At 36.6% G+C, this 26,021-nt stretch overlaps 1 protein-coding gene across 3 annotated transcripts in view; it reads right to left on the bottom strand.

Annotated features, from left to right (window-relative positions):
• USP37 (ubiquitin specific peptidase 37) overlaps positions 1–26,021 on the bottom strand; it is a 90,228-nt gene that overhangs the window by 35,206 nt on the left and 29,001 nt on the right. For all 3 annotated transcript variants that reach the window (XM_082658418.1, XM_082658420.1, XM_082658419.1), the window contains exons 8-13: positions 24,891–24,988; positions 23,284–23,368; positions 17,569–17,730; positions 12,828–12,959; positions 12,545–12,668; positions 6,733–6,923 (exon numbers count right to left, since the gene is read on the bottom strand). In XM_082658418.1, the coding sequence (XP_082514544.1) occupies positions 6,733–6,923; positions 12,545–12,668; positions 12,828–12,959; positions 17,569–17,730; positions 23,284–23,368; positions 24,891–24,988 (792 nt within the window). The remainder of the gene's footprint in view (positions 1–6,732; positions 6,924–12,544; positions 12,669–12,827; positions 12,960–17,568; positions 17,731–23,283; positions 23,369–24,890; positions 24,989–26,021) is intronic.

The following is a 26,021-nucleotide window of genomic DNA, read 5'->3' as shown; positions in this document are numbered from 1 at the left end:
AAGACATGGAAGCAACCTAAGTGTCCCCTGGCAGCTGAATAAATAAAGATGTTAGATATCTATACAATGGAATACTACTCAGCCATTAAAAAAAGAAATAACGCCATTTGCAGCAATGTGGATGGACCTAGGTTTAATCATACCAAGTGAAGTAAGACAGACAAAAACAAATATCATATGATATCACTTATATGTGGAATCTAGAAGAACAAAAAAGATACAAATGAATTTATTTCCAAAACAGAAAGACTCACAGACACAAAAAACAAACTTATGGTTACCAAAGGGGAAAGGGGTGTGGGGGGAGGGATAAATTAGGAGGCTAGGATTAACATATACACACTACTATGTATAAAATAGATAACCAACAAGGACCTACTATATAGCACAGGGAACTATACCCAATATTATGTAATAATTTATAAGGAAAAAGAATCTGTAAAAGAATATACACATATAACTGAATCACTATGCTATATACCTGAAAGTTACATGATACTGTAAATAACTATACTTCAATAAAAAATTTTTAAAAAAATAGTTGAGTTTTACCTTTTCTGAACCTTACATAAATGGAACCATACAGAATGTTTTCTTTTAACTAGCTTCTTTTGTTCAACATGATTATAAGATTCAACCATGCTTGTTGCAAATGGCTATAGCCCATTTTTCATTGTTGCCTAGTATTAAGCTGTATGAGCATGCCACAATTTTTCCATATTGATGGACATCTGGACTATTTCCAGTTTTTGACTAAATGAACAATGTGTCAAATTGAAAATACTATGTGTTCTCAGTAAACGTGTAGGCAGCTCTGTTCGGTAGCAGAATTGTTTGGTCATTGGATACATTTTATAGAATTTCAGAAAATGGGCTCAGAGATCAAAACATCATATTCAATTTACCTGGAAGCCAACTTATTTCTTTTACTTAGTTTTAGTTGACTGTTTTTCATTTTGTCTGCATTATCAGCATTTTTAGTAATATTCATTTTCCTGTCCCAGTTCTCTATTGCAACAGTTGAAGACTAGGGACTGTAAGAATACATCTGTTCTTCATTAAATAAACATTTATTGAGTGCTTCTCTCCTAGGCAGAATTCTAAGATGACCCTTGCCCTTCCTTGTATAATTCTATCCCCTTTGAGTGTGGGAGGACTGTGATTATGATGAGCTATCACTCCCATGATGATGTTACTTTACATGGCAAAAGGGATTTTGCAGATATAATTAATGTTATTAATCTTAACTGTAGAGTTCATCAAAAAGGAGATTATCTGAATGGTTGAGGCCTTATTACATGAACTCTTTAAATCTGGGTCTAGAGGTCTCAAACAGAGGAAGTCACAGATTAGAAGTCAGAGACATGTACTGCTGGCCTGAAGAAAGCAAATAGCACTGTTGTGAACTTCCTATAGAGGCCACATGGCAAGAAACAATAGGCAACCTTTAGGAAATGAGTTGCCCCAGTCAACAGCTAACAAAAAAATGGGGACCTTAGTACTACAACTGAAAGGAACTAAATTCTGCTCACAACCTTAATGAGCTTAGAAGGGGACTCCAGCCAACACCTTGATTTCAGCTTTCTGATACCTGAGCAAAGAACTCAGCCATACCCTGCCTAGACTTCTGACCTACAGAACTGAGTTAAGTGGATGTTGTTTTAACCTGCTAAGTTTGGGACAATTTGTTATGCATCACTGAATATGTCTCCTATATGCTGAAACTGTTCTTGGCACTGGGGTTGTAGCAGAGAACAAACCAAGACAAAAATATGTCCCCTCATGAAGCTTTCATTATACTGGAGAAGAGATACAATAAAAATACATACATAAGTAAAATATATAGTATGCTAAGTAAGTGTTAAAGAAGAAAAAGAAAGTATAGAAGAGGGAAGCAAAAGATGAGAGTAGATGGCTGGAATTTTAGATATGGTAGCAAGAAAATGCCTCACTGAGCAAGTGATTTTTACATAAAGATATGGAGAAGGGAGGGCACTAGCTATGTGATAATATGGGGAAAGAGAAACAGTAAGTGAAAAGGCTGTGAGGTACCAGGATCCTGGCATTTTTAAATTTTATTTATTTATTTGTTGTACGCGGGCCTCTCACTGTTGTGGCCTCTCCCATTGCGGAGCACAGGCTCCGGACGTGCAGGCTCAGCGGCCATGGCTCACGGGCCCAGCCGATCCACGGCATGTGGGATCTTCCCGGACTGGGGCACGAACCTGCATCCCCTGCATCGGCAGGCAGACTCTTAACCACTGCACCACCAGGGAAGCCCTGACATTTTTTTAAAAAGCAAGAAGGACTTCCCTGGTGGCACAGCTGTTAAGAATCTGTCTGCCAGCACTATTTACAACAGCCAGGACATGGAAGGAACCTAAATGTCCATCGACGGAAGCACAGATAAAGAAGATGTGGCACATATATACAATGGAATATTACTCAGCCATAAAAAAGAATGAAATAATGCCATTTGCAGCAACATGGATGCACCTAGAGACTGTCATATTGAGTGAAATAAGTCAGACAGAAAAAGACAAATATCATATGATATTGCTTATATGTGGAATCTGAAAAATATGGTACAAATGAAGCTATTTACAAAACAGAAATAGAGTCACATATGCAGAAAACAAACTTATGGTAACCAAGGGGGAAAAGTGGGGGGGATAAGTTGGAAGACTGGGATTTACATATACACACTACTATATAAAACAGATAACTAGTAAGAACCTACTATATAGCACAGGGAACTCTACTCAATACTCTGTAATGACCTATATGGGAATAGAATCAAAAGAGAGTGGATGTATGTATATGTATAACTGATACGCTTTGCTGTATGACAGAAACTAACAAAACACTGTATATCAACTATACTCTAATAAAAGTTAATTTAAAAAAGAAAAAAAGGAATCTGTCTGCCAATGCAGAGGACACGGGTTCGACCCCTGGTCTGGGAAGATCCCACATGCCATGAAGCAACTAAGCCCGTGTGCCACAACTACTGAGGCTGTGCTCTAGAGCCCACGAGCCACAACTACTGAAGCCCGTGTGCCTAGAGCCTGTACTCAACAAGAATCCACCACAATGAGAAGCCCCACCCACCACAATGAAGAGTAGCCCCCACTCACCGCAACTAGAGAAAGCCCATGCGCAGCCACGAAGACCCAATGCAGCCATAAATAAATAAATAAACAAATAAATAAATAAAAACAAACAAATAAAGCAAGAAAGCTAGTTTGGTTCGAACAGAATGAGCAAGGGGAAAGAGTGATAAGAGATGAAGTAAGAGAGTTAACTGGGAGAGAGGGGTTGCTGAAAGGCAAATCTTATGGAGTTTTGTAGATCATGGCAAGAATTTCAGCTTTTATTTTAAGGGTTATGAGCAGAGGACCGACATGAACTAATGTCCATTTTAAATGGATCACTTTGGCTAATGTGTTTAAAATAGACTACAGAGAGACAAGGGCAGAAACACAGTGATCAGTCAGAAGGTATTGCAACAATCCAGTCAAGAGATGATGGTGGTTTGGACCACAGCGGTGTCAGTGGAGGTAGTAAAAAGAGGTCAGATTCTGGTTGTATTTTAAAGGAAAAGCTCAAAGGATTTGCTGACATATGGGATGTAGGGGTGCAAGAGAAAGAAAAGAAAAGTTAAGAAATACCACACTGCTGTACTGATAAACTCTAAGTACTGAACTGTCATTACTGAGATAGGGAAGACTGCAGAAGGAGGTTTCATGGGGGATTATTAAGTACTTAGTTTTAGATGTTTTAAGTTCTTTAAATGGAGAATTCATACAAATTCTTCATATTCAAGAATATATTACTAATATATTGAAATGGCTTATAATCATCGAAAACCAGTCAATCTAAACTATAACAGTTTAAAAAAATTAAGTACATTTGGCAAACAGGTCAAACTAACTTACAGCCAGATGGGACAGAGGCTAAACATGGAAAATTACAATTCAGGGATAAGGCGTATAGAATCTTCCTTCAGCCAGAAACTATCTTATCTTTAAGGAGTTGTCTTAAAGAAAATGACTAATAAAGCAACTAAAGCAAGGCCTTCGAGGAGGTAGTTGTACTGCTGCTGCAGCCCCGGAGAACCTTGTTACCTCCTGGACTTGCCAACTCTTGGGTCACTGTTCAGTCTGGATGCCTGGCATTCAGCTTCATGCTTACACACTGTGAGCCAGGTCACTTCATGCACTGGTACACACACCTCAACTGCACACCCAATATTTGGGTGCTGCATAACTGGAATGGCTGACTGATGCTGTTGGCTCAGTGAAGCAGGCATCACTTTGACATAGTTTTCTTTCTTCCTGTGATGCCTGTGGCCATTTCTACCACAGGCAACAGAAATTTTCCTACCAAAAGAAACTTGGTTGACACCCCACAGTTAAATGAAATATTAACAGTGACAAACTGCTTCTCTCTCTGACTTGAACAAATTTTGTTTGGAAAGTGCATTAGAAGAAACGGAGGGATGGCTATCATACTGTGGGCTCTCTAGCTTTTGCAAGACGATGAACTGTATTTCTAAGACCCAGACCTTTTCTTTAAAAAATAATTTATCGGGCTTCCCTGGTGGCGCAGTGGTTGAGAGTCCACCTGCCGATACAGGGGATGCGGGTTCGTGCTGAGGTCCGGGAAGATCCCACATGCCGCGGAGCGGCTGGGCCTGTGAGCCATGGCCGCTGAGCCTGCACGTCTGGAGCCTGTGCTCCGCAACGGGAGAGACCACAACAGTGAGAGGCCTGCGTACCGCAAAAAAAAAAAAAAAAATTTATCCACTAGGGGGAAAAAGAACACTGAAGAAACCATGAAGATAAAAAATGTCACAGACTAATGATGCAAAACTACTGTCTTGTAGTGTCCATGTGAATGTTCAAAATTCTAGTAAAAAATACTAGAGTGTTATAGCTGGAAGAGACCTCAGTGAACACTATCATTTTGAGCAGCCTAAGAAAAATAAATAAAGGGGACTTCCCTGGTGGTGCAGTGGTTAAGAATCTGCCTGCCATGCAGGTGACATGGGTTCAATCCCTGGTCCGGGAAGATCCTACATGCCAGGGGCAACTAAGTCCGTGTGCCACAACTACTCAGCCTGTGCTCTAGAGCCCACGAGCCACAACTACTGAGCCCATGTGCCACAACTACTGAAGCCAGCGCACCTAGAGCCCAAGCTCTGCAACAAGAGAAGCCACTGCAATGAGAAGCCCGCACAGTGCAAGGAAGAGTAGCTCCTGCTCACTGCAACTAGAGAAAGCCCGCGCACAGCAATGAAGACCCAATGCAGCCAAAAAATAAATAAAAATTAAAGAAAAAAGAAAAATAAATAAATATGAAAGACAGAGAATGAAGAGCCATCATATGGCTGTTGAGTATTCCTAAAGAAAATTCCAGAACAAATGGAAGAGAAGCAGTGTGTAGAGAATAGTTTTCCTGAGCTGAAAAAAATCCCAAATCTTCAGATGAAAAAGCCCCATCATGTTAAATGCAAAATGCATGAAAAAGGGTCAATACCTAGATGTAAATTAGTGAAACTCTGAATTTCAAAAATTAAGAATATCACAGATTTTCAGGAAGGAAAAGATTATCAACAAAATCAGACTTCTTCTAAGTGTCAGAGTAACAGGATATGATGGGACAGTATATGTAGTATGTTGAGGGGGAAGGCTGTGTCTCACTTAATAATTCTGTATTAAGTCATGTGTGAAAGCCACAGAATTAATTCTCATTTATATGTGGACTCTGAAGAATTCCACTCTCTGAAAAAAAATGTATTCAGAGATGTACTACTGATAACTGGAAGATTAATCAAAATAGAACCTTTTAATGTCAAGTACCTGGTAGAGAGTTCTGATAATGAGTATGGAAATTAATTAAATGTAGAAGGTAAGTCTCAATAGTTAATGTAAACATGGTTAAAAAGCATTGCAAAAATTAAAAATAATTCACATTTTAATGTATCTTGTAAAAAAAAAAACAACCCATTTTTTATAAAAACAATTTGGTTCAACAAAATAAGCGACTAATAGGAGGGAGTCTTTTCAGGGAAAAAAAGATGAGGGCTTCCCTGGTGGTGGAGTAGTTAAGAATTTGCCTGCCAATGCTGGGGACATGGGTTCGAGCCCTGACCCAGGAAGATCCCACACACTGCAGAGCAACTAAGCCCATGCGCCACAACTACTGAGCCTGAGCTCTAGAGCCTGCGAGCCACAACTACTGAATTCCGCACGCCTAGAGCCCATGCTCCGCAACAAGAGAAGCCACCGCAGTGAGAAACCTGTGCACCACGATGAAGAGCAGTCCCTGCTCGCCGCAACTAGAGAAAGCCTGCGAGCAGCAACAAAGATCCAACTCAACCAAAAATTAATAAATTAATTAATAATAATAAAAAAAAGACGAACAAGTATTCTCGAAGAGCTTGATTTTCCACACAGTGATTAAAAGGAAAAAAACCACACACATAGTAACACACACTCAAAAGGCAGAGCAAAATTAACCATTTAGTCAGCACTAAAGCATTTGACAAACTAAGTTCACTTTAGTTCTCACCCCACCAAGCATTCTTATAGATGATAAAGACACTGAACAAAGATATTTATACTCATGACACAGGAATGAAGATAAGAATTAAAACCTTCTAGAAGAGTTTTAGTCACTTGCTGTAAAGAATTAAAAGGGAAAAGAGTTCTCTTAGAGACTACTTACGCTTTACAGATGATGGAGTGCTGAACTTCAAACTCCAAATTACTAATAACAGGGCAAGTGTATACTCTAGTAGCTGAAATATCTGGTGAATTTTCTTCTCCAGGAACAGGTTCAGTCTTCCAGGTTTTATTTAATTTTTCCATATCCTCTTTCAGCTGGTCTAAGCACTGACTTAAAAATTCATGAGCGTCCTAAGAAGGCATAATATCCTTAATAAATTCAAAACATTTCTTGTCAAAACAATAGCTTATTAACACTGTGATCTATACGAGTAAAGCACTTGCAAGTCAAAAACACGTGTGGAAAAAGGCCAGATTTACTCTAATGATTTTGCGGTACATATTTTGTGGAAACAAAACAAAACGACAAACGACATATTTTATATTCCTAAGTTAGATTAGCATAACTAATAAATGAATCACTCCTTCATTTGTTTTTTAAAAATAGAGTGATTTTTCTAAAATAGCCTTTGTAGCTAAAATAGTCCAAGGTCCTACAGTGGCAAACCACATCTATATTACTAATATATGATAAAATACACAGAAGGGTCATACTGAACCTTACCAGAAGTCCTCAGGTTTTCCAACCTGTGATGAACACACATACACAAATCTCACTTTAAAATAAAACTGGGTAACACGCTAAAATCATTTCAATTTTCCCTATCTCTAAGGTGTTTAAAATCAGTTAGACCAGCCTCTTAGATAGCTTCATCCACCAGAGAACAGACAGCAGAAGCAAGAAGAACTACAATCCTGCAGCCTGTGGAACAAAAACCACATTCACAGAAACATAGACAAGATGAAAAGGCAGAGGGCTATGTACCAGATGAAAGAACAAGATAAAACCCCAGAAAAACAACTAAATGAAGTGGAGATAGGCAACCTTTCAGAAAAAGAATTCAGAATAATGACAGTAAAGATGATCCAGGACCTCAGAAAAAGAATGGAGGCAAAGATTGAGAAGATGCAAGAAATGTTTAACAAAGATCTAGAAGAATTAAAGAACAAACAAACAGATGAACAATACAACAAGTGAAATGAAAAATACCCTAGAAGGGATCAATAGCAGAATAACTGAGGCAGAAGAATGGATAAGTGACCTGGAAGACAGAATGGTAGAATTCACTGCTGCGGAACAGAATCAAGAAAACAGAATGATAAGAAATGAAGACAGCCTAAGAGACCTCTGGGACAACATTAAACGCAACAACATTCACATTATAGGGGTCCAAGAAGGAGAAGAGATAGAGAAAGGATGTGAGAAAATATTTGAAGAGATTATAGTCAAAAACTTCCCTAACATGGGAAAGGAAATAGCCACCCAAGTCCAGGAAGTGTAGACAGTCCCATACAGGATAAACCCAAGGAGAAACACACCGAGACACATAGTAATCAAGTTGGCAAAAATTTAAGACAAAAATTACTGAGAGCAGCAAGGGAAAAATGACAAATAACATACAAGGGAACTCCCATAAGGTTAACAGCTGATTTCTCAGCAGAAACTCTACAAGCTAGAAGGGAGTGGCATGATATACTTAAAGTGATGAAACGAAAGAACCTACAACCAAGATTACTCTACCCAGCAAGGATCTCATTCAGATTTGATGGAGAAATCAAAAGCTTTACAGACAAGCAAATGCTAAGAGAATTCAGCACCACCAAACGAGCTCTACAACAAATGCTAAAGGAACTTCTCTAAGTGGGAAATACAAGAGAGGAAAAGGACCTACAAAAACAAACCCAAAACAATTAAGAAAATGGTAATAGGAACACACATATCGATAATTACCTTAAACGTGAATGGATTAAATGCTCCAACCAAAAGACACAGGCTTACTGAATGGATACAAAAACAAGACGCACATATATGCTGTCTACACGAGACCCACTTCAGACCTAGGGACACATACAGACTGAAAGTGAGGGGATGGAAAAAGATATTCCATGCAAATGGAAATCAAAAGAAAGCTGGAGTAGCAATACTCATATCAGATAAAATAGACTTTAAAATAAATGTTACAAGAGACAAGGAAGGACACTACGTAATGATCAAGGGATCAATCCAAGAAGAAGATGTAACAATTAAAAATATATATGCACCCAACATAGGAGCACCTCAATACATAAGGCAACTGCTAACAGCTATAAAAGAGGAAATCAACAGTAACACAATAATAGTGGGGGAGTTTTAACACCTCACTTACACCAATGGACAGATCATCCAAACAGAAAATTAATAAGGGCCACAAGCTTTAAATGACACAATAGACCAGATAGATTTAATTCATATTTATAGGACATTCCATCAAAAACAGCAGATTACACTTTCTTCTCAAGTGCGCACAGAACATTCTCCAGGATAGATCACATCTTGGGTCACAAATCAAGCCTCAGTAAATTTAAGAAAACTGAAATAATATCAAGCATCTTTTCTGACCACAACGCTATGAGATTAGAAATCAATTACAGGGAAAAAAACGTAAAAAACACAAACACATGGAGATTAAACAATACATTACTAAATAACCAAGAGATCACTGAAAAAATCAAAGAGGAAATCAAAAAATACCTAGAGACAAATGACAATGAAAACACGACGATCCAAAACCTATGGGATGTGGCAAAAGCAGTTCTAAGAGGGAAGTTTATAGCTATACAAGCCTACCTCAAGAAACAAGAAAAATCTCAAATAAACCATCTAACCTTACACCTAAAGGAACTAGAGAAAGAAGAGCAAACAAAACCCAAAGTTAGCAGAAGGAAAGAAATCATAAAGATCAGAGCAGAAATAAATGCAATAGAAACAAAGAAAACAATAGCAAAGATCAATAAAACTAAAAGCTGGTTCTTTGAGAAGATAAACAAAATTGATAAACCATTAGCCAGACACATCAAGAAAAAGAGGGAGAGGACTCAAATCAATAAAATTAGAAATGAAAAAGGAGAAGTTACAACAGACACCGCAGAAATACAAAGCATCCTAAGAGACTACTACAAGCAACTCTATGCCAATAAAATGGACAACCTGGAAGAAATGGACGAATTCTTAGAAAGGTATAACCTTCCAAGACTGAACCAGGAAGAAATAGAAAATATGAACAGACCAATCACAAGTAACAAAATTGAAACTGTGATTAAAAATCTTCCAACAAATAAAAGTCCAGGACCAGATGGCTTCACAGGTGAATTCTATCAAACATTTAGAGAAGAGCTAACACCCATCCTTCTCAAACTCTTCCAAAAAATTGCAGAGGAAGGAACACTCCCAAACTCATTCTATGAGCCCACCATCACCCTGATACCAAAACCAGACAAAGATACTCCAAAAAAGAAAATTGCAGACCAGTATCACTGATGAACATAGATGCAAAAATTCTCAACAAAATACTAGCAAACAGAAGCCAACAGCACATTAAAAGGATTATATACCATGATCAAATGGGATTTATCCCAGGGATGCAAGGATTCTTCAATATATGCAAATCAATCAATGTGATACACCATATTAACAAACTGAAGAAGAAAAACCATATGATCATCTCAATAGATGCAGAAAAGCTTTTGACAAAATTTAACACCCATTTATGATAAAAACTCTCCAGAAAGTGGGCATAGAGGGAAACTACCTCAACATAATAAAGGCCATATATGACAAACCCATACCAAACATCATTCTCAATGGTGAAAAACTGAAAGCGTTTCCTCTAAGATCAGGAACAACACAAGGATGTCCACTCTCACCACTATTATTCAACATAGTTTTGGAAGTCCTAGCCATGGCAATCAGAGAAGAAAAAGAAAGAAAAGGAATACAAATTGGAAAAGGAGAAGTAAAACTGTCACTCTTTGCAGATGACATGATACTAGACATAGGGAATCCTAAAGATGCCACCAGAAAACTACTAGAGCTAATCAATGAATTTGGTAAAGTTGCAGGATACAAAATTAATGCACAGAAATCTCTTTCATTCCTATACACTAATGATAAAAAATCTGAAAGAGAAATTAAGGAAACACTCTCATTTACCATTGCAACAAAAAGAATAAAATACCTAGGAATAAACCTACCTAGGGAGACAAAAGACCTGTATGTAGAAAACTGTAAGACACTGATGAAAGAAATTAAAGTTGATACCAACAGATGGAGAGACATACCATGTTCTTAGGTCAGAAGAATCAATATTGTGAAAATGACTATACTACCCAAAGCCATCTACAGATTCAATGCAATCCCTATCAAATTACCAATGGCATTTTTTACGGAGCTAGAACAAAAAATTTAAAATGTGTATGGAGACAGAAAAGACCCCAAATAGCCAAAGCAGTCTTGAGGGAAAAAAATGGAGCTGGAGGAATCAGACTCCCTGACTTCAGACTATACTACAAAGCTACAGTAATCAAGACAATATAGTACTGGCACAAAAATAGAAATATAGATCAGTGGAACAAGATAGAAAGCCCAGAGATAAACCCACACACCTATGGTCAACTAAGGAGGCAAGGATATACAATGGAGAAAAGACAGTCTCTTCAATAAATGGTGCTGGGAAAACTGGACAGCTACATGTAAAAGAATGAAATTAGAACACTCCCTAACACCATACACAAAAGTAAACTCAAAATGGATTAGAGACCTAAATGTAAGACCAGACACTATAAAACTCTTAGAGGAAAACATAGGAAGAACACTCTTTGCCATAAATCACAGCAACATCTTTTTTGATCCACCTCCTAGAGTAATGGAAATAAAAACAAAAATAAACAAATGGGACCTAATGAAACGTCAAAGCTTTTGCACAGCAAAGGAAACTGTAAACAAGACGAAAAGACAACCCTCAGAATGGGAGAAAATATTTGCCAACGAATCAACGGACAAAGGATTAATCTCCAAAATATATAAACAGCTCATGCAGCTCAATATTAAAAAAACAAACAACCCAATCCAAAAATGGGCAGAAGACCTAAATAGACATTTCTCCAAAGAAGACATAAAGATGGCCAGGAAGCATATGAAAAGCTGCTCAACATCCCTAACTATTAGAGAAATGCAAATCAAAACTACAATGAGGTACCACCTCACACCAGTTAGAATGGGCAGCATCAGAAAATCTACAAACAACAAATGCTGGAGAGGGTGTGGAGAAAAGGTAACCCTCTTGCACTGTTGGTGGGAATGTAAATTGATACAGCCACTATGGAGAACAGTATGGACGTTCCTTAAAAAACTAAAATTAGAATTACCATATGACCCAGCAATCCCACCACTGGGCATATACCCAGAGAAAACCATAATTGAAAAAGACACAAGCACCCCAATGTTCATCACAGCACTATTTACAATAGCCAGGTAATGGAAGCAACCTAAATGCCCTTCGACAGACAAATGGATAAAGAAGGTGTGGTACATATATACAATGGAATATTACTCAGCCATAAAAAGGAATGAAATTGGGTCATTTGTAGAGATGTGGATGGACCTACAGACTGTCACACAGAGTGAAGTCAGAAAGAGAAAAACAAATATTGTATGTTAACGCATATATGTGGAACCTAGAAAAATGGTACAAATGAACCAGTTTACAGGGCAGAAATTGAGACACAGATGTAGAGAACAAACGTATGGACACCAAGGAGGGAAAGTGGCAGGGGGTGGAGGTGTGCTGAAATGGGAGATTGGGATTGATATGTATACACTGATGTATATAAAATGGATGACTAATAAGAACCTGCTGTATAAAAAAAAAATAAAATTCAAAAATAAAAAAAAAAGAAATGGAAAAAATTTAAAAATAAAAACAATTAGTACTCACATTCTGCATATAACCAGAGAATCTCTCTGCTGTAGCTGAAATGGCATTTTTAACCTTCTTGAGTAAATCTTTTTTCGTCTCTGAATTACAGATATCTTTTTTAACAAGCAAGTGTGCAAAGCGCCTGGTAAAAGAGACAAGTTTAGCAGGTTTTACAAAACACTGGATGGTATTATATTTTAAGGACTGCTAACAATGGCACATAAAATTTTAAGTGTCTAATACTCCATTATTCTATAATAAATAAGGTAAAAATGTTACTCAGTAAGTACATAACAGTTACCTGATGAGTGCGTTGAGTGGAATTTTCTTCCATGGGATACCTTGCTTGAGCAAGTCATTTGCAAATGATTGGAGTGAAAACAGAGACTGTAAAATAGCATTCATATAGCAGGTATTTCCCAAATTGGAGAAGCTGAAAATGAAAGAAATAGTACTTTTGAAGACAACAGTAGTTCCTGAAGTATGTTCATCTGAGCAGGGGTTCTCCACTGTAGCATGCATCAGAATCACCTGGAGGGTTTGTTAAAATACATATTGCTGGGCCCCAACTCCAGAGTTTCTGATTCTGTAGGTCTGGACAGGGAAGGTGCAAAAAATGTGCACTTCTAACAGGATCCCAGTTGATACTGATGCAGTATAACATTAATATAACTTAGTTTCATCTCAAGGAAAATTACACATTTTCAAATGAATGCTAAAAAGGACTGGGGACTTACCCAGAATATATATATGCTTAATGGGTACCGCCAAACATTATTCCAAAGTACATATTTAAAAAAAACTTTTGCTTGGAAATATTCTCAAACTTTCAGAAAAGTTGCACAGAATAATATTCTTTACCTAGATTCACCAATTGTTAACCCTTTTGTACTCTGTGCTTTATCATTTAACACCTCTCTCTATATATTTTTCCTGAACCATCTGAGAACAGGCTGCATAGATCATACCCATTTAGTTCTAAATACTTCAGGGTTTATTTCAAAAGAACGAGAACATTCTCTTATATAACCAGAGTACAGTTACAAGCATTATAAAATTTAGTGCTAACATAATACTCTTATCTAATATACCTTCTTTAATCCAATTTTGTCAATTGACCCCATGTTTCTTCACAGCATTTTTTTCTCCCTAAGCACAAGATTCAGTCCAGGATAACATAATGCATTTAGTTTTCATGTCTCTTTAGTTTTCTTCAATCTGGAATAATTCTTACATTTGGACTCAACTCTGTCATGTTGTTATAATTTTACTTATCTATTTGGTGTGTTTTAGAAATATTTCTTTTGGTTTTAAGAAAGGCTTTTTTAAAAGTGGTTATATCTGTATTTGTACTTTTTTATAGTGCTCATAACCCTTGTTTTTTAAGTTTTTTTTTTTACTATCTAGTCTGTCCATTTTAAATAGTACTCTTCCCCGTAACCAGTGCTGCAAACAACCAAGATCCAGACCTATATTCAATATTTAGAAACTTAGTATTTGAATTTCTCTTTCTGAGAGTGATTTTTTTCTGTGCTTCATCTAAGTCTTTTACTCCTATATATTCTTTTTTCATGAAATCTCTTAAGCCTCTTGTCCCTGGCTCTCAGCACCCACAGGCTTAAAGCAGTGGGAAACAGGAACACTGCTAGAACCTGCTTTGCTTCTCTACCTAGAAAGTAGTTTAAAGGTGATGGTATTCTTTGTTTCCTAGAATGCTAAAGGTTATATGTGTTTTTCTTTGAACTCCTCATACTTTTTATGTTTTGTGGGGGATTTGTGAGGAATACTGGAATTACGTAGCCTCCATTATCCTCTAGACTTGGCAGTTTTCTACTCGGTATTTTTGTTTATTTGTTTGTTTTTTAAGGAGTCCTTAGTCCTGGGTATTTAGCTTACTTGAAATACTGCACTCAAATTCCTGCAAGAAGTCTGAAAAAAGGAAAGTTGGGTACAGGTAGTATACAGAAATTAAAGAAACACTGGAGGTAGAGAGGGAGCCTGGAGCACCAAGGGTAACTCAAGGATATCAAAGGACTCAGAAGGATATGAATGACAGAGACCAAAAGTACACTATAAAATACATAGGAGGAGGCACTAAGAAGATGGGCCAAGTAAGATCAAAGTAGATAGAAATAAGATATGGATGAAAAATGTTCACAAAATAGGACAGACTAATATAAAAACGTTGTCTGGTAAGGAAGCAGCAAGATAATAATTTGAGGCAGAACAATTAGAATGAAGAAGAAAGGAAATTAAGAATTAAACTGGATGGTAAACATTTTAGAAGACAAAGCAAAAAAGAAGAGGCTCAGAGAAGAACAGTAAGTACAGAAGAAAGTGAAATGTTTTCACTACAAGTTTTATGTTTTTTTCTGCTAAAATATGAGGCAAATAAACTACTATGGATAAACCAAACTGGCAGACACCAGTCACTCAACTAAAAAGGTAATCCGAAAGCTGGGGAAAAACAGTAATCTGAGTGAGATTAAAAACAAAAAAGCTGGTAGGTTTTGGGAAAGCAATGTGGTAAGAGTAATCAAAAATTTCAAAGTGCCTCTCGTAGTCTTAACAATTCTATTTCCAAGAATTTTTCCTATAGAAAAGTTCTAACAAATATTAAAAACACATGTGTATATAAATGTTTGTTTTAGCCTGGATTATAATTGGAAAAAAGGGGAATCTAAATGCACACTAACATGGTTAAAGGTTATGTACTAGCATAAGAGGATGCCCATAATTAATGTGGGGTAGAAAGAAATCAGGGAACAGAGAAGTAATATAGCATAGTGATTAAGAATGCAAGTGAACATGGTGATCATTTTGAAATGTACAGAAATATTGAATCACTATGTTGTGCATCAGTACTAACATAGTGTTGTAGGTCACTTATACTTCAAAAATAAATAAATAAACAAACAAACTCACAGAAAAGATCAGATCAGTGGTTACTGGATGTGGGGAGTAGGGGAAGGGGGACCTGGATGAATGTGGTGAAAAGGTACAAACTTCCAGTTATCAGATAAATAATTACTAGGAATATAATGTACAACATGATTAATATAATTAACATTGCTATATGTTATATAGGAGAGTTGTTAAGAGAGTAAATCCTAAGAGTTCTCAAGGATTCTTGAGAAAGGAAAAAATATTTTTTCTAGGGAACTCTCCTACACTGTTGGTGGGAATGTAAATTGGTGCAGCCACTGTGAAAAACAGTATGGAGGTTCCTCAGAAAAGTAAAAATAGAATTACCATATGATCCAGCAATCCCAATCCTGGGCATATATCCAGACAAAACTATAATTCAAAAAGATACATAAACCCCTATGTTCATAGCAGCACTATTCACAACAGGCAAGACATGGAAACAACCTAAAATGTCCATCGACAGATAAATGGATAAAGAAGATGTGGTATATATACACAATGGAATATTACTCGGCCATAAAAAAGAATGAAATAATGCCATATGCAGCAACATGGATGCAACTAGGTATTACCATACTAACTGAAGTAAGTCAGAAAGAGAAAGACAAATACCATATGATATCACTTATATGAGGAATCTAAAATATGACACAAATGAACCTATCTATGAAACAGAAACAGAACCACAGACATAGATAAGACTGCTGGTTGCCAAGAGAAAGGGGGCTGGGGGGAGGGAAAGAGTGGGAGATTGGGGTTAGCAGATGTAAGCTATTATATATAGAATGGATAAACAACAAGGTCCTACTGTATAGCACAGATAACTATATTCAAGAGCCTATGATAGTATGATAGGGCTTCCCTGGTGGCACAGTGATTAAGAATCCACCTGCCAATGCAGGGGACATGGGTTCGAGCCCTGGTCTGGGAAGATCCCACATGCCATGGAGCAACTAAGCCCGTGCGCCACAACTACTGAGCCTGCGCTCTAGAGCCTGCAAGTCACAACTACTGAACCCGTGTGCCACAACTACTGAAGCCCGCACGCCTAGAGCCCATGCTCCACATCAAGAAAAGCCACTGCAATGAGAAGCCTGCGCACCTCAACGAAGAGTAGCCCCCCACTCACCACAACTAGAGAAAGCCCACGTGCTGCAACGAAGACCCAACACAGCCAAAAATAAATAAATTAAATAAATTTTAAAAATAGCCTATGATAAACCATCATGGAAAAGATATTAAAAAAAAATGTATATATATATGTATAACTGAATCACTTTGCTGTATAGCAGAAATTAACACAACATTGTAAATCAACTACACTTCAATTAAAAAAATAATTTTTCTTTTGTTTTATATCTATATAAGATGATGGATATTCACTAAACTTATTGTGGTAATCATTTCATGATGTATGTAAGTCAAATCATTATGCTGTACAATTTAAACTTACACAGTGCTGTACATCAATTATATCTCAATAAAATTGTAAGGAAAAAAATACAAGTGCAGTCCAACTGCCTAGATTTACTACTGCTGTACTATAACACCTCAAGTAAGTTAATTAACTTCTCTAAGGCTCAGTTACGTCATCTATAAAAACAGATTTTTTAATATGTCTAGCTCAGAGAGCTACTGCGAAGATTTAAAGAAAAAAATTCATTTAAATGCTTAGCGCAGTCTCTGGCACATAACAAACACTTTAGATAAAGCTGCTATTATTATTATAGTTATTATACCATGGTCTCATTTTTGGGTGTTTAATAAGAATATAAGCATGAAGGGGCTGGGAAGGATATAAATGAAATTAATGTTGAAGTATCTCAGGAGATGACGTGTATGGGACTTAAGAATATGCACTTTCTGCTTTATGACAAATGTTTATATATATATATATATATATATATATATATGCATATACATTTTTTCAAAGTTTGAAAATCAGAGGCCAGATAATGGACTGAATTTTATGGATGTGATAAATCTTTAATAAGTGAGCAAATATTTGAGAACTAAATTAATATGACTGCTTTAATCATTTTTTTATACCAAGTAAAACATACTTCAGTTGAATCACTTTATAAAAAGAAAGCAAAATAAAAGAATTTACCTACCCCTGCAGTTGCTGCTGTTGGTGAGAGGAAAGGGGCACTCTTGGTTTGTTCCAGCCGGTGTAATCCTGGTTACACCTCAGTTTTTTAACAGAAAGAGGAGCTGGCTGAGGAAGAAATCCCAAACTTCTTTTGGCAGAGGGAGTTTGGCTTGTAATATTAGTCCTATAAAAAAGAAAAAATGAAGAAGCATAACAATTTTGAATGTTACTTTTTTCCCCTAGTAGATTCAGAGAAGTCAAGGTCTAGGGGAAAAAAATCCTAAATTTGAGGAAATATCAGTAATAATGATCACCTGGGAGAAAATTTCACAAATGTAAATCAGCAAATCTGTTGATAGGGAGCTGAAGGCATAATACTGTACCTACATAACCTATAATCAAAATAATGCAAGTTAATGGCTTGAGAAAAGCCATAAATAGTTTTACTTCTTTATTCACTTTTATCCACTTAATGACTATCATACATTAGTTTACCTAGTCTTGAAAACATTTAGGCAGTGAACTTTTTCCACTGTTAGACAACAAATATTCTTACCCAATCTCCTTGAGAACTTACTCTGATTTATATGCTTAGCAGTGAAAATGGTAGGAGTATTTTCATTTAAAGTTTTCCTAGATAGTGACTGTTTTCCAAAAAGGCTGTACTAATTTATATTTCCATCAGTAGTGAATTTCCCTTTCTTTACATGGTCTCCATTACATTATTATCACTCTAAAGAGTGAAACATGATCTCATTGTTATTTTGTTTTATATTTTCCTGATTACTACCAAAGTTGAACATATCAATCTTTTCTTTATGGTTTCAATTTCTGTGTCTTGTTTAAGACTCACTCTGTAGGGACGTCCCTGGTGGTGCAGTGGATAAGAATCTGCCTTCCAATGCAGGGGACATGAGTTCGAGCCCTGGTCTGTGAAGATCCCACATGCCGCGGAGCAACTAAGCCCGTGCACCACAACTAGTGAGCCTGCGAGCCACAACTACTGAGCCCACTTGCCACAACTACTGAAGCCCGCATGCCTAAAGCCCATGCTCCGCAACGAGAAGCCATCGCAATGAGAAGCCTGCACACCGCAACTAAGAGTAGCCCCCACTCGCCGCAACTAGAGAAAGCCAGCACACAGCAATGGAGACCCATTGCAGCCAAAAATAAATGAATAATTTTTTTTAAAAAAAGAATCATTCTGTAATGTAAGGTCAGAGAAATGTCTTCCTATATTTTCTTTTAAAAGTTTAAAATCTTGTTTTCCCTCCTACTCAGTTCTTCAAGCTGTTTGGACATTTACTTTTTGCATCTTGTAAAGCAGGAATTAGGATTTACTTTTTTATAAGGAAAAACCAATTGTCCCCAAACTACTTATTGTCTGCCTAGGCCATCTGTTAGCCAGCGTCTGTTTTTTTTACTCAAGAAAAAAAAATTGTGAAATAGAATACAGAAAAATATATAAAAATCAAATGTGTAACACTGTGGTACAGGATGTTGATACTGAGGGAAGTTTTGTGTGTGAGGGAGGATGGGGGTATTAGGTACACTTTGCACTTTCTTTTCAATTTTGCTGTGAACCTAAAACTGCTCTAGAAAGAAAAGTTTATTAACTAAAAATCAAATGTGGAGCTTAACAATATTTTTATAAAGCAAACACATATGTAAACAACCATTAATGTCAAAAACCTCCAAGTACCCCTTCCCAGTCACAACCCCGTTCCTCTACCCTAAAAGTTACCATTAGCTTTCTATCAGTTTTATTTCTTACTATGTACTCCTACATATTGTAGTGTGGACAATGAAAGGTATATCTGTTTTCATCCTTTTGCTTTCAACCTTTCTCCATCTTTATACTGTAGTTGTCTTTTAAACAGCACATGGATTATTATTCTTCCTTTAAAATCCAGTCTTTCTCTTTTTAACTGAAATATTTAGTGTATTTATATTTAATGTCATTACTGATTTAGGTTAATAACTCAAAATCTTTGTCTACTAATTCTATTTTATGTGTCATTTCTGAGTATTTATTAATTTTTCTCTTCTTATGAGTTATATTTTCCTGTTTGTAAGCTTAGTAATATTTTCTTGGATGTCAGACATTGTGAATTTTATCTTGTGGGGTGCTGTGTATTTTTTATTTCTATAAACATTCTCAAATTTTGTTCTGGGATGTGCTGAGGTTACCAGGAAACAGTTTGATCTTTTTCGATCTTGCTTTTAAGGTTTGTCATGTGGGAAAAGAGCAGCAATTTGTCTAGGGATAGTTTTTCCTCACTATGAGGCGAGACCTTTCTTAGGCATTCAAATTGCTATTAGGAACAGGAACTATGCCTGGCTTTATGTATACTCCAAGTATTATTCCCTTACATCCTTTTGGGTGGTTCTTTCCCTGGCCTTGACTAGTTTCCTCACCTGCATATGCTGCTCAGCATTCAAAATGAATACTCAAGGGGACCCTCTGCAATTCCTTCTCTGTGCAGCTTTCCCCTCTGGTACTCTGCTCGGTGAATTCTAGCTGCCCTTGGCCTCCCCGGACTCCTAGCTCCAGTTCTTCAACTCAGGAAGAGCACAGGGCTGGCTCTGCATGGTTCCCCCTCCTTGTGTAGCAACCTGGAAACTTTTGACTAGGAAGCAAGCTGAGGCAGTCATAAGCTTAATTTGTTTCCCATCTCTCAGGGATCCCTGTCCTTCACTGACTCATGTCCAATGTCTCAAGATCCATTGTTTCATACAGTTTGCCCAGGTTCTTAGTTGTTTCATGAAGGAGGGTAATCTGGTCCCTGTTATTCCATCTTGGCCAGAAGTGGAAGTCACCTTTAACTTTTTAATATGTCTATGTTAACTGTGGCCTCCTCTCAAACAAAAAATGAACTTAAAATGTTTTAATTTCCCTGTACTTTTCTCCACTCCTTTATTTCTTCTTATTGTATAATATTTTATTAATTTTTCATTTTTAATTCTATCATTATCATTTTATAAAAACTATCAAAATGTATTTAGATGCACAGAATAAGCCCGGAAGGATATTAGTAACAGTAGTTGCCTCTTGAAAGAAAATGAACAAGTAAGAGTTAGATTTATTTTTCACTGTATGCACCCTGAAACTTTTGAAGTTTCTACCATATGCTCTTATTACTTATACAAAAGAATAAATTTTAAAGGTATTTAATTTTTAAATATGCTTAACATTTTTTTTGCTCACTGATTTTTCTTACTTCTACTCCTTTTGTTCAGTTTTCTTCTTGCTAAATAAGTCCTGTCTTTGTATATCTAAAACCAGCAATTTTTTAGAAGTTGTTTTCATCTTTTTTTTTTTTTGCGGTACACGGGCCTCTCACTGTTGTGGCCTTTCCCGTTGCGGAGCACAGGCTCTGGACGCGCAGGCTCAGCGGCCATGGCTTACAGGCCCAGCCGCTCCGCGGCATGTGGGATCCTCCCGGACCAGGGCACGAATCCGTGTCCCCTGCATCGGCAGGTGGACTCTTAACCACTGTGCCACCAGGGAAGCCCTGTTTTCATCTTTTGAACTTAATAAACATGTCGTTCTTTTTTCTTTTTTTTTTGGCTGCACGGTGCAGCATGCGGAACTTCCCCGACCAGTGATCGAAACTGTGCCCCCTGCATTGGAAGCACGGAGTCTTTTTTTTTTTAATTAATTAATTTACTTATTTTATTTTTGGCTGCCTTGAGTCTTCGTTGCTGCGTGCAGGCTTTTTCTAGTTGTGGCGAGCGGGGGCTACTCTTCGTTGTGGTGCACTGGCTTCTCATTGCGGTGGCTTCTCTTGTTGTGGAGCATGGGCTCTAGGCACGTGGGCTTCAGTTGTTGGAAGCAAGGAGTCTTAACCACTGGACCACCAGGGAAGTTCTGTCTGCATTCTTGAATTAAAATTTAGCTGGATATGGAATTCTTTGATATTATTACTCCAGTGTCTTCTGTTCCTATTGTTGCTAATGTCAGTTTTCCTTTTATAGACAATATTTTTCTTTCTCTTAGCTTTTAAAATTTCTTTACCCATCATCTTCTACAATGTGGATTTTTTAAAAATATATTGGCTGTTTGGCATTTGTTGAGGCATTTCAATGTGGACTTCCATCATTTTCACCCATTCTTTCTTTGACAAATTCCTTGCCTTTTTTCTCCACAGTCTTTTTCTTTTTTTTCCAAAATGCTATTAAGACATGGAGGGTAGACCAAGGAGCCCAACATAATTCTCCTAATTTCATTTACATTTACCATCTCCTCTCTGTGCTACATCCCATGATCATGCATTTTTGATGTGTTTAGTAGCTGTATCAGTCTGGACCTCTAACCTGCATAGGACTTTATATCAGGGGTTCAGAACTCTTGCCCCTATGCAGGTAACACTACAGCAGATGCCAATCATTGCAATTCCCATTTTTGGGTTTGCTCTCTGTTTAGGGAGCATCAGGCAAGCAGCATATTTATGGTTCCAAACTCAGGTAGTTACACAGAAGTGTTGCGCCTTGGTTTACTAGCACAGAGAACAGTTCTAGATACCCAGCTTCATGTAGCTTCATATAAGAAACCAAATTCTAGTCTGGGGTCATGTTCAGTTCCCAATCTCATGCTGGTTTTGAAGACCCAGCCCTAAATACCTGACTCCAGTCTGTGTTTTGTAAGTGCTTTATGGCCTCAGCCTTTACTCAGTATTAGTTTGCTCACCAATCTGGAAATTTTCACCTTATCCTTGAGTGCAGCTTTGCATTAAAAGAAATTTTTATTTCCTCAATCATTCCTAGGTGCAATGAATATTCTCATTCTATTATTTTGAGAAGAAATTTGTATTGTATTTAATAAATCACTTGAAAACCAAATTTAGTTCTTTTTTTTTCAACTTAGATTCCTTTAAGATTCTTCTAATAAGCAGAAATGTCAAGCTTCCTCTGCCTTAAATTCAAAAAACTTAGTTACCACTGCAGTCATAAGGTGCTTGACAGATACCACCCAAGGTTAAATATACCTAAATATACAATATCAAATTCTTTATTTCACCTTAATCATTTAATACAAATAATCCAGATGTCTTTCCACTTTGAATTAAATTCTAGTAAAAAACAAAATATGACTTAATAGGTCATTACACATCGTATCTATTATACACCATTACCCTCACTTTTTATCATTATCATTGCCCCTCTGTGCAGCATTCCATGATCACACCTCCTTGACAAGTGCTTAGCAGCTGCCTTACACATTCATACCCAATAAACCTCGAAAAATTTATATCTCTAGAATCAGCAATTAAATTTCTGACTAGCCTTTTCCAGTTAAAGATACCCACTAATGTGAAACTTTTGCTTTTTAAAGAAAATGCCTTAACTTTTGGTAGGTAGCTTAACAAATACACAGGCAACAAAGGCAATTTTAAAATGCCCCAAAGGACAGATCATGTGTTCATCACTTGGAACAATGGAAAATACACTGGTCTAGTATCTGATCACACTGCCAGTCATAATCTGTGGCCTCAGTACAAATCTTCCTACACATCAGTTTATTCTTGTGTTGAAAAACATAAAAAATAAGAGTTTGAACTAAAACATTTCTAGAGTAGTTTCTAACTAAAATGTCATGAATCTATAATTCTCATCAATTTTGTTATTTTAAATTAGGGTATTCATTTACAGCACAATGCACAGCCCATCCCATCATTTAATATTCTGAAGAAGAAAGCTCTTCAAGTTCTTCACAAGGCATATAACCAATGCATACCTGTCTAGGTTAGTGCTGCCAGGAGAGTAGTCCTTGGATGCAGCTCTGCTACCATAAAAAGATGATGACTGCAAAGGTAAAAGCCCTAAAAAATGAACAGGCACAGGAAACGTTTAATTCCTAAATCAACCATTCAAGTTCATTTAATAATAAAATTATGCATTGGGCCTGTTTATATTTAAACTCTTTTTTTCCCCTTCTTTTCATCAAAATAATACATATATACACATGTTAAAAGATCAAACACTGTGGAAAACATTATAACAGGTCATAAAAGAATACTCTCCAGCCCTAAAGCTCCACAAATTTTGCTTCCAGTTTCTAACCATTTTTTGAAACTTAGTTTTTCTGATTTCCTCCATAACATTAAATAATGTTTCTATAATTTCTTCATTTATTCATTTTTAAACAATATCAGCTGACTCCCTTTTTGAAAAATTAGAAATAATTTCTTATTTACATCACCCCTACTCTTGTTCTCCTCTCTCCAACCAATTACCAGTTGTGTTATTTATTTATTTTTTGGCCGTGCCACGTGGCTTGCAGGATCTTAGTTCCATGACCAGGGATTGAACCTGGGCCCACGGCAGTAAAAGCGCCGAGTCCTAACCACTGGACTGCCAGGGAACTCCCCATCAGTTGTGTTATTTTAGTTCTACTGACTAACTTCGCAACTTTAACACACTTAAACTTTCTACATTTTATTCCATGAACCTTTTTATCACTTGACCGTTTACTTCCTCCTCTCTCTCCTCTTCTACATCAACTTTTGTAAGACGTACCTTGACTTCAACAGTATTAAGGATCATTACATCTTTAAGTATTGTTTTCTAACTATAGGTTGATTGCAAAAACTTAAAACCAATAAGTGGAGTTTACATAATGTATTATTATTTCAGAGGTAAGAATTATATTAGAGATACTTCTTTCTGTAGGAGTCCAATGTTACAACTCTGAACCACTAAAAGGAGACCGTTCCTAGAGTCCTGATCAAATGAATTCTCGTAAACTCCTAAATTATCAAAATCATGCCGTATTTTAGCTTGCTTCAATTTAATTTCAAGTTGAACAGTATTCAAATCAATACCAGATACTTGAGTCTTTAAGGAGTTTAGAGGATCAGAGAGATATGTTAAGTATAGGAAACACTAATAAAAATTCAGGGACAGTCTAACTTTTAGTTTTTGTAAAAACAAGGAACAAGTGAACTTAAACAACTGCTTCAGGCAATAATTTCAAGATCTTCTGGAACTTCTAATAAGTAGCAACACTGATGAACTTTAATTTCAACCGCTTTAACTCCCTGGATTCATTCCATGGTTCAGGTACTTTGACAATGAAATAATTTAATTCTAGGTAGTTAAACAGGGGAAAAGGCAAAGCTTAAATTCCTTGCAAGCAAAATTAAAATTCCCTTATAGTTCTAATATTTTAAAAAATATTTTAGCCAAGTACTAGATACAAATTGGTACCTGATAACTAGTACTGAATTACACAGTATTCCTGAATAATGTAGAGAAATATGCCCCAGTTTAGGTTTCTATTTCTAGTCTAATACAATCCATCATACAATAAATGAGTATCTTATAAAAAGACCAAATACTTACCTGATGTCCTATTCTCTTCTGACTGTTTCAAACTCAGCTGCTTCTCTCTACTGCTGGTTAAATACTTTCTTGAGGGATCTGTCATAGCCTTGTTGTTCCTACAGTTAATAATTTAATTCAAATATATATATGTATAAGGATACAATTCTTAATTTTAAATAGTTGTCATTAAAAATCTACATTTCAATTGCCAAATTCATTGATTTGCTTGGAAGTTAGGTTATAAGGTGTCAAAGCCTTAAGCAAATGAGGATCATAAAAATAAGCTTTCATTACCTAGTCAAAAGCCAATTTAATCCATAACCCTGGTAATTAGGCAAAAATGAAGGAGTATTTTCTTTATACAAAAGTCAAACCAGAGACACCAATATTATATAGGTTTTCTTAGCCGAAAGCAAGGCCAGATGAAATGATTCAGCTACTAAGACCAAAAGAATCAAGAACTAAGCTAAAAAAATTAAAATTAAAAAAAATTTTAAATAAATAAAATTTTAAAAAAAGTAAACTATTCAAGCTTGATACTGAATAGGTTTAAAAAGTAAAACAGGACTTCCCTGGTGGCACAGTGGTTAGGAATCCGCCTGCCAACACAAGGGACATGGGTTCGATCCCTGGTCCAGGAAGATCCCACATGCCACAGAGCAACTAAGTCCGTGTGCCACAACTACTGAAGCCCATGTGCCAAGAGCCTGTGCACGCAAGAAAGAGTAGCCCCCACTCAACTCAACTAATAGAAAGCCTGCGCGCAGCAACGAAGACCCAACGCAGCCAAAACTAAATAAATAAATACATTTATATATATATATATATATATATGAAAAATAAAACAAAATCCAAAATGTTCTTATAGTTTATGTAATATGAAATACTATTTACTAAATGTCAACATTTCAATTCATAGTGATTAAACAATTTTAAGTTCGTGAACACAAAATTAAAATTTCTTAAGCCCCCTTTCCCCCCTCTATTATTCCCAAATACCTGGACCTATATTAAGTAGAGTGGGTCCATTCAGAAACATGCTCATGCTTTGATTAAAAGTGCTAATTTTAGGAGAACCATCATGAATAAAGCCTGTAAGCAGACAATGTAGACGCTCCACCCAGATTCCCTCTGGCCCCATTTTTGTGT

The sequence above is a fragment of the Grampus griseus genome (genome assembly GCF_964374135.1).
Source record: "Grampus griseus genome assembly, chromosome: 7".
NCBI classification, from domain to species: Eukaryota; Metazoa; Chordata; class Mammalia; order Artiodactyla; family Delphinidae; genus Grampus; species Grampus griseus.
The sequence above is the reverse complement of the archived record's forward strand: the minus strand, read 5'-3'. Positions and strand labels throughout refer to the sequence as shown.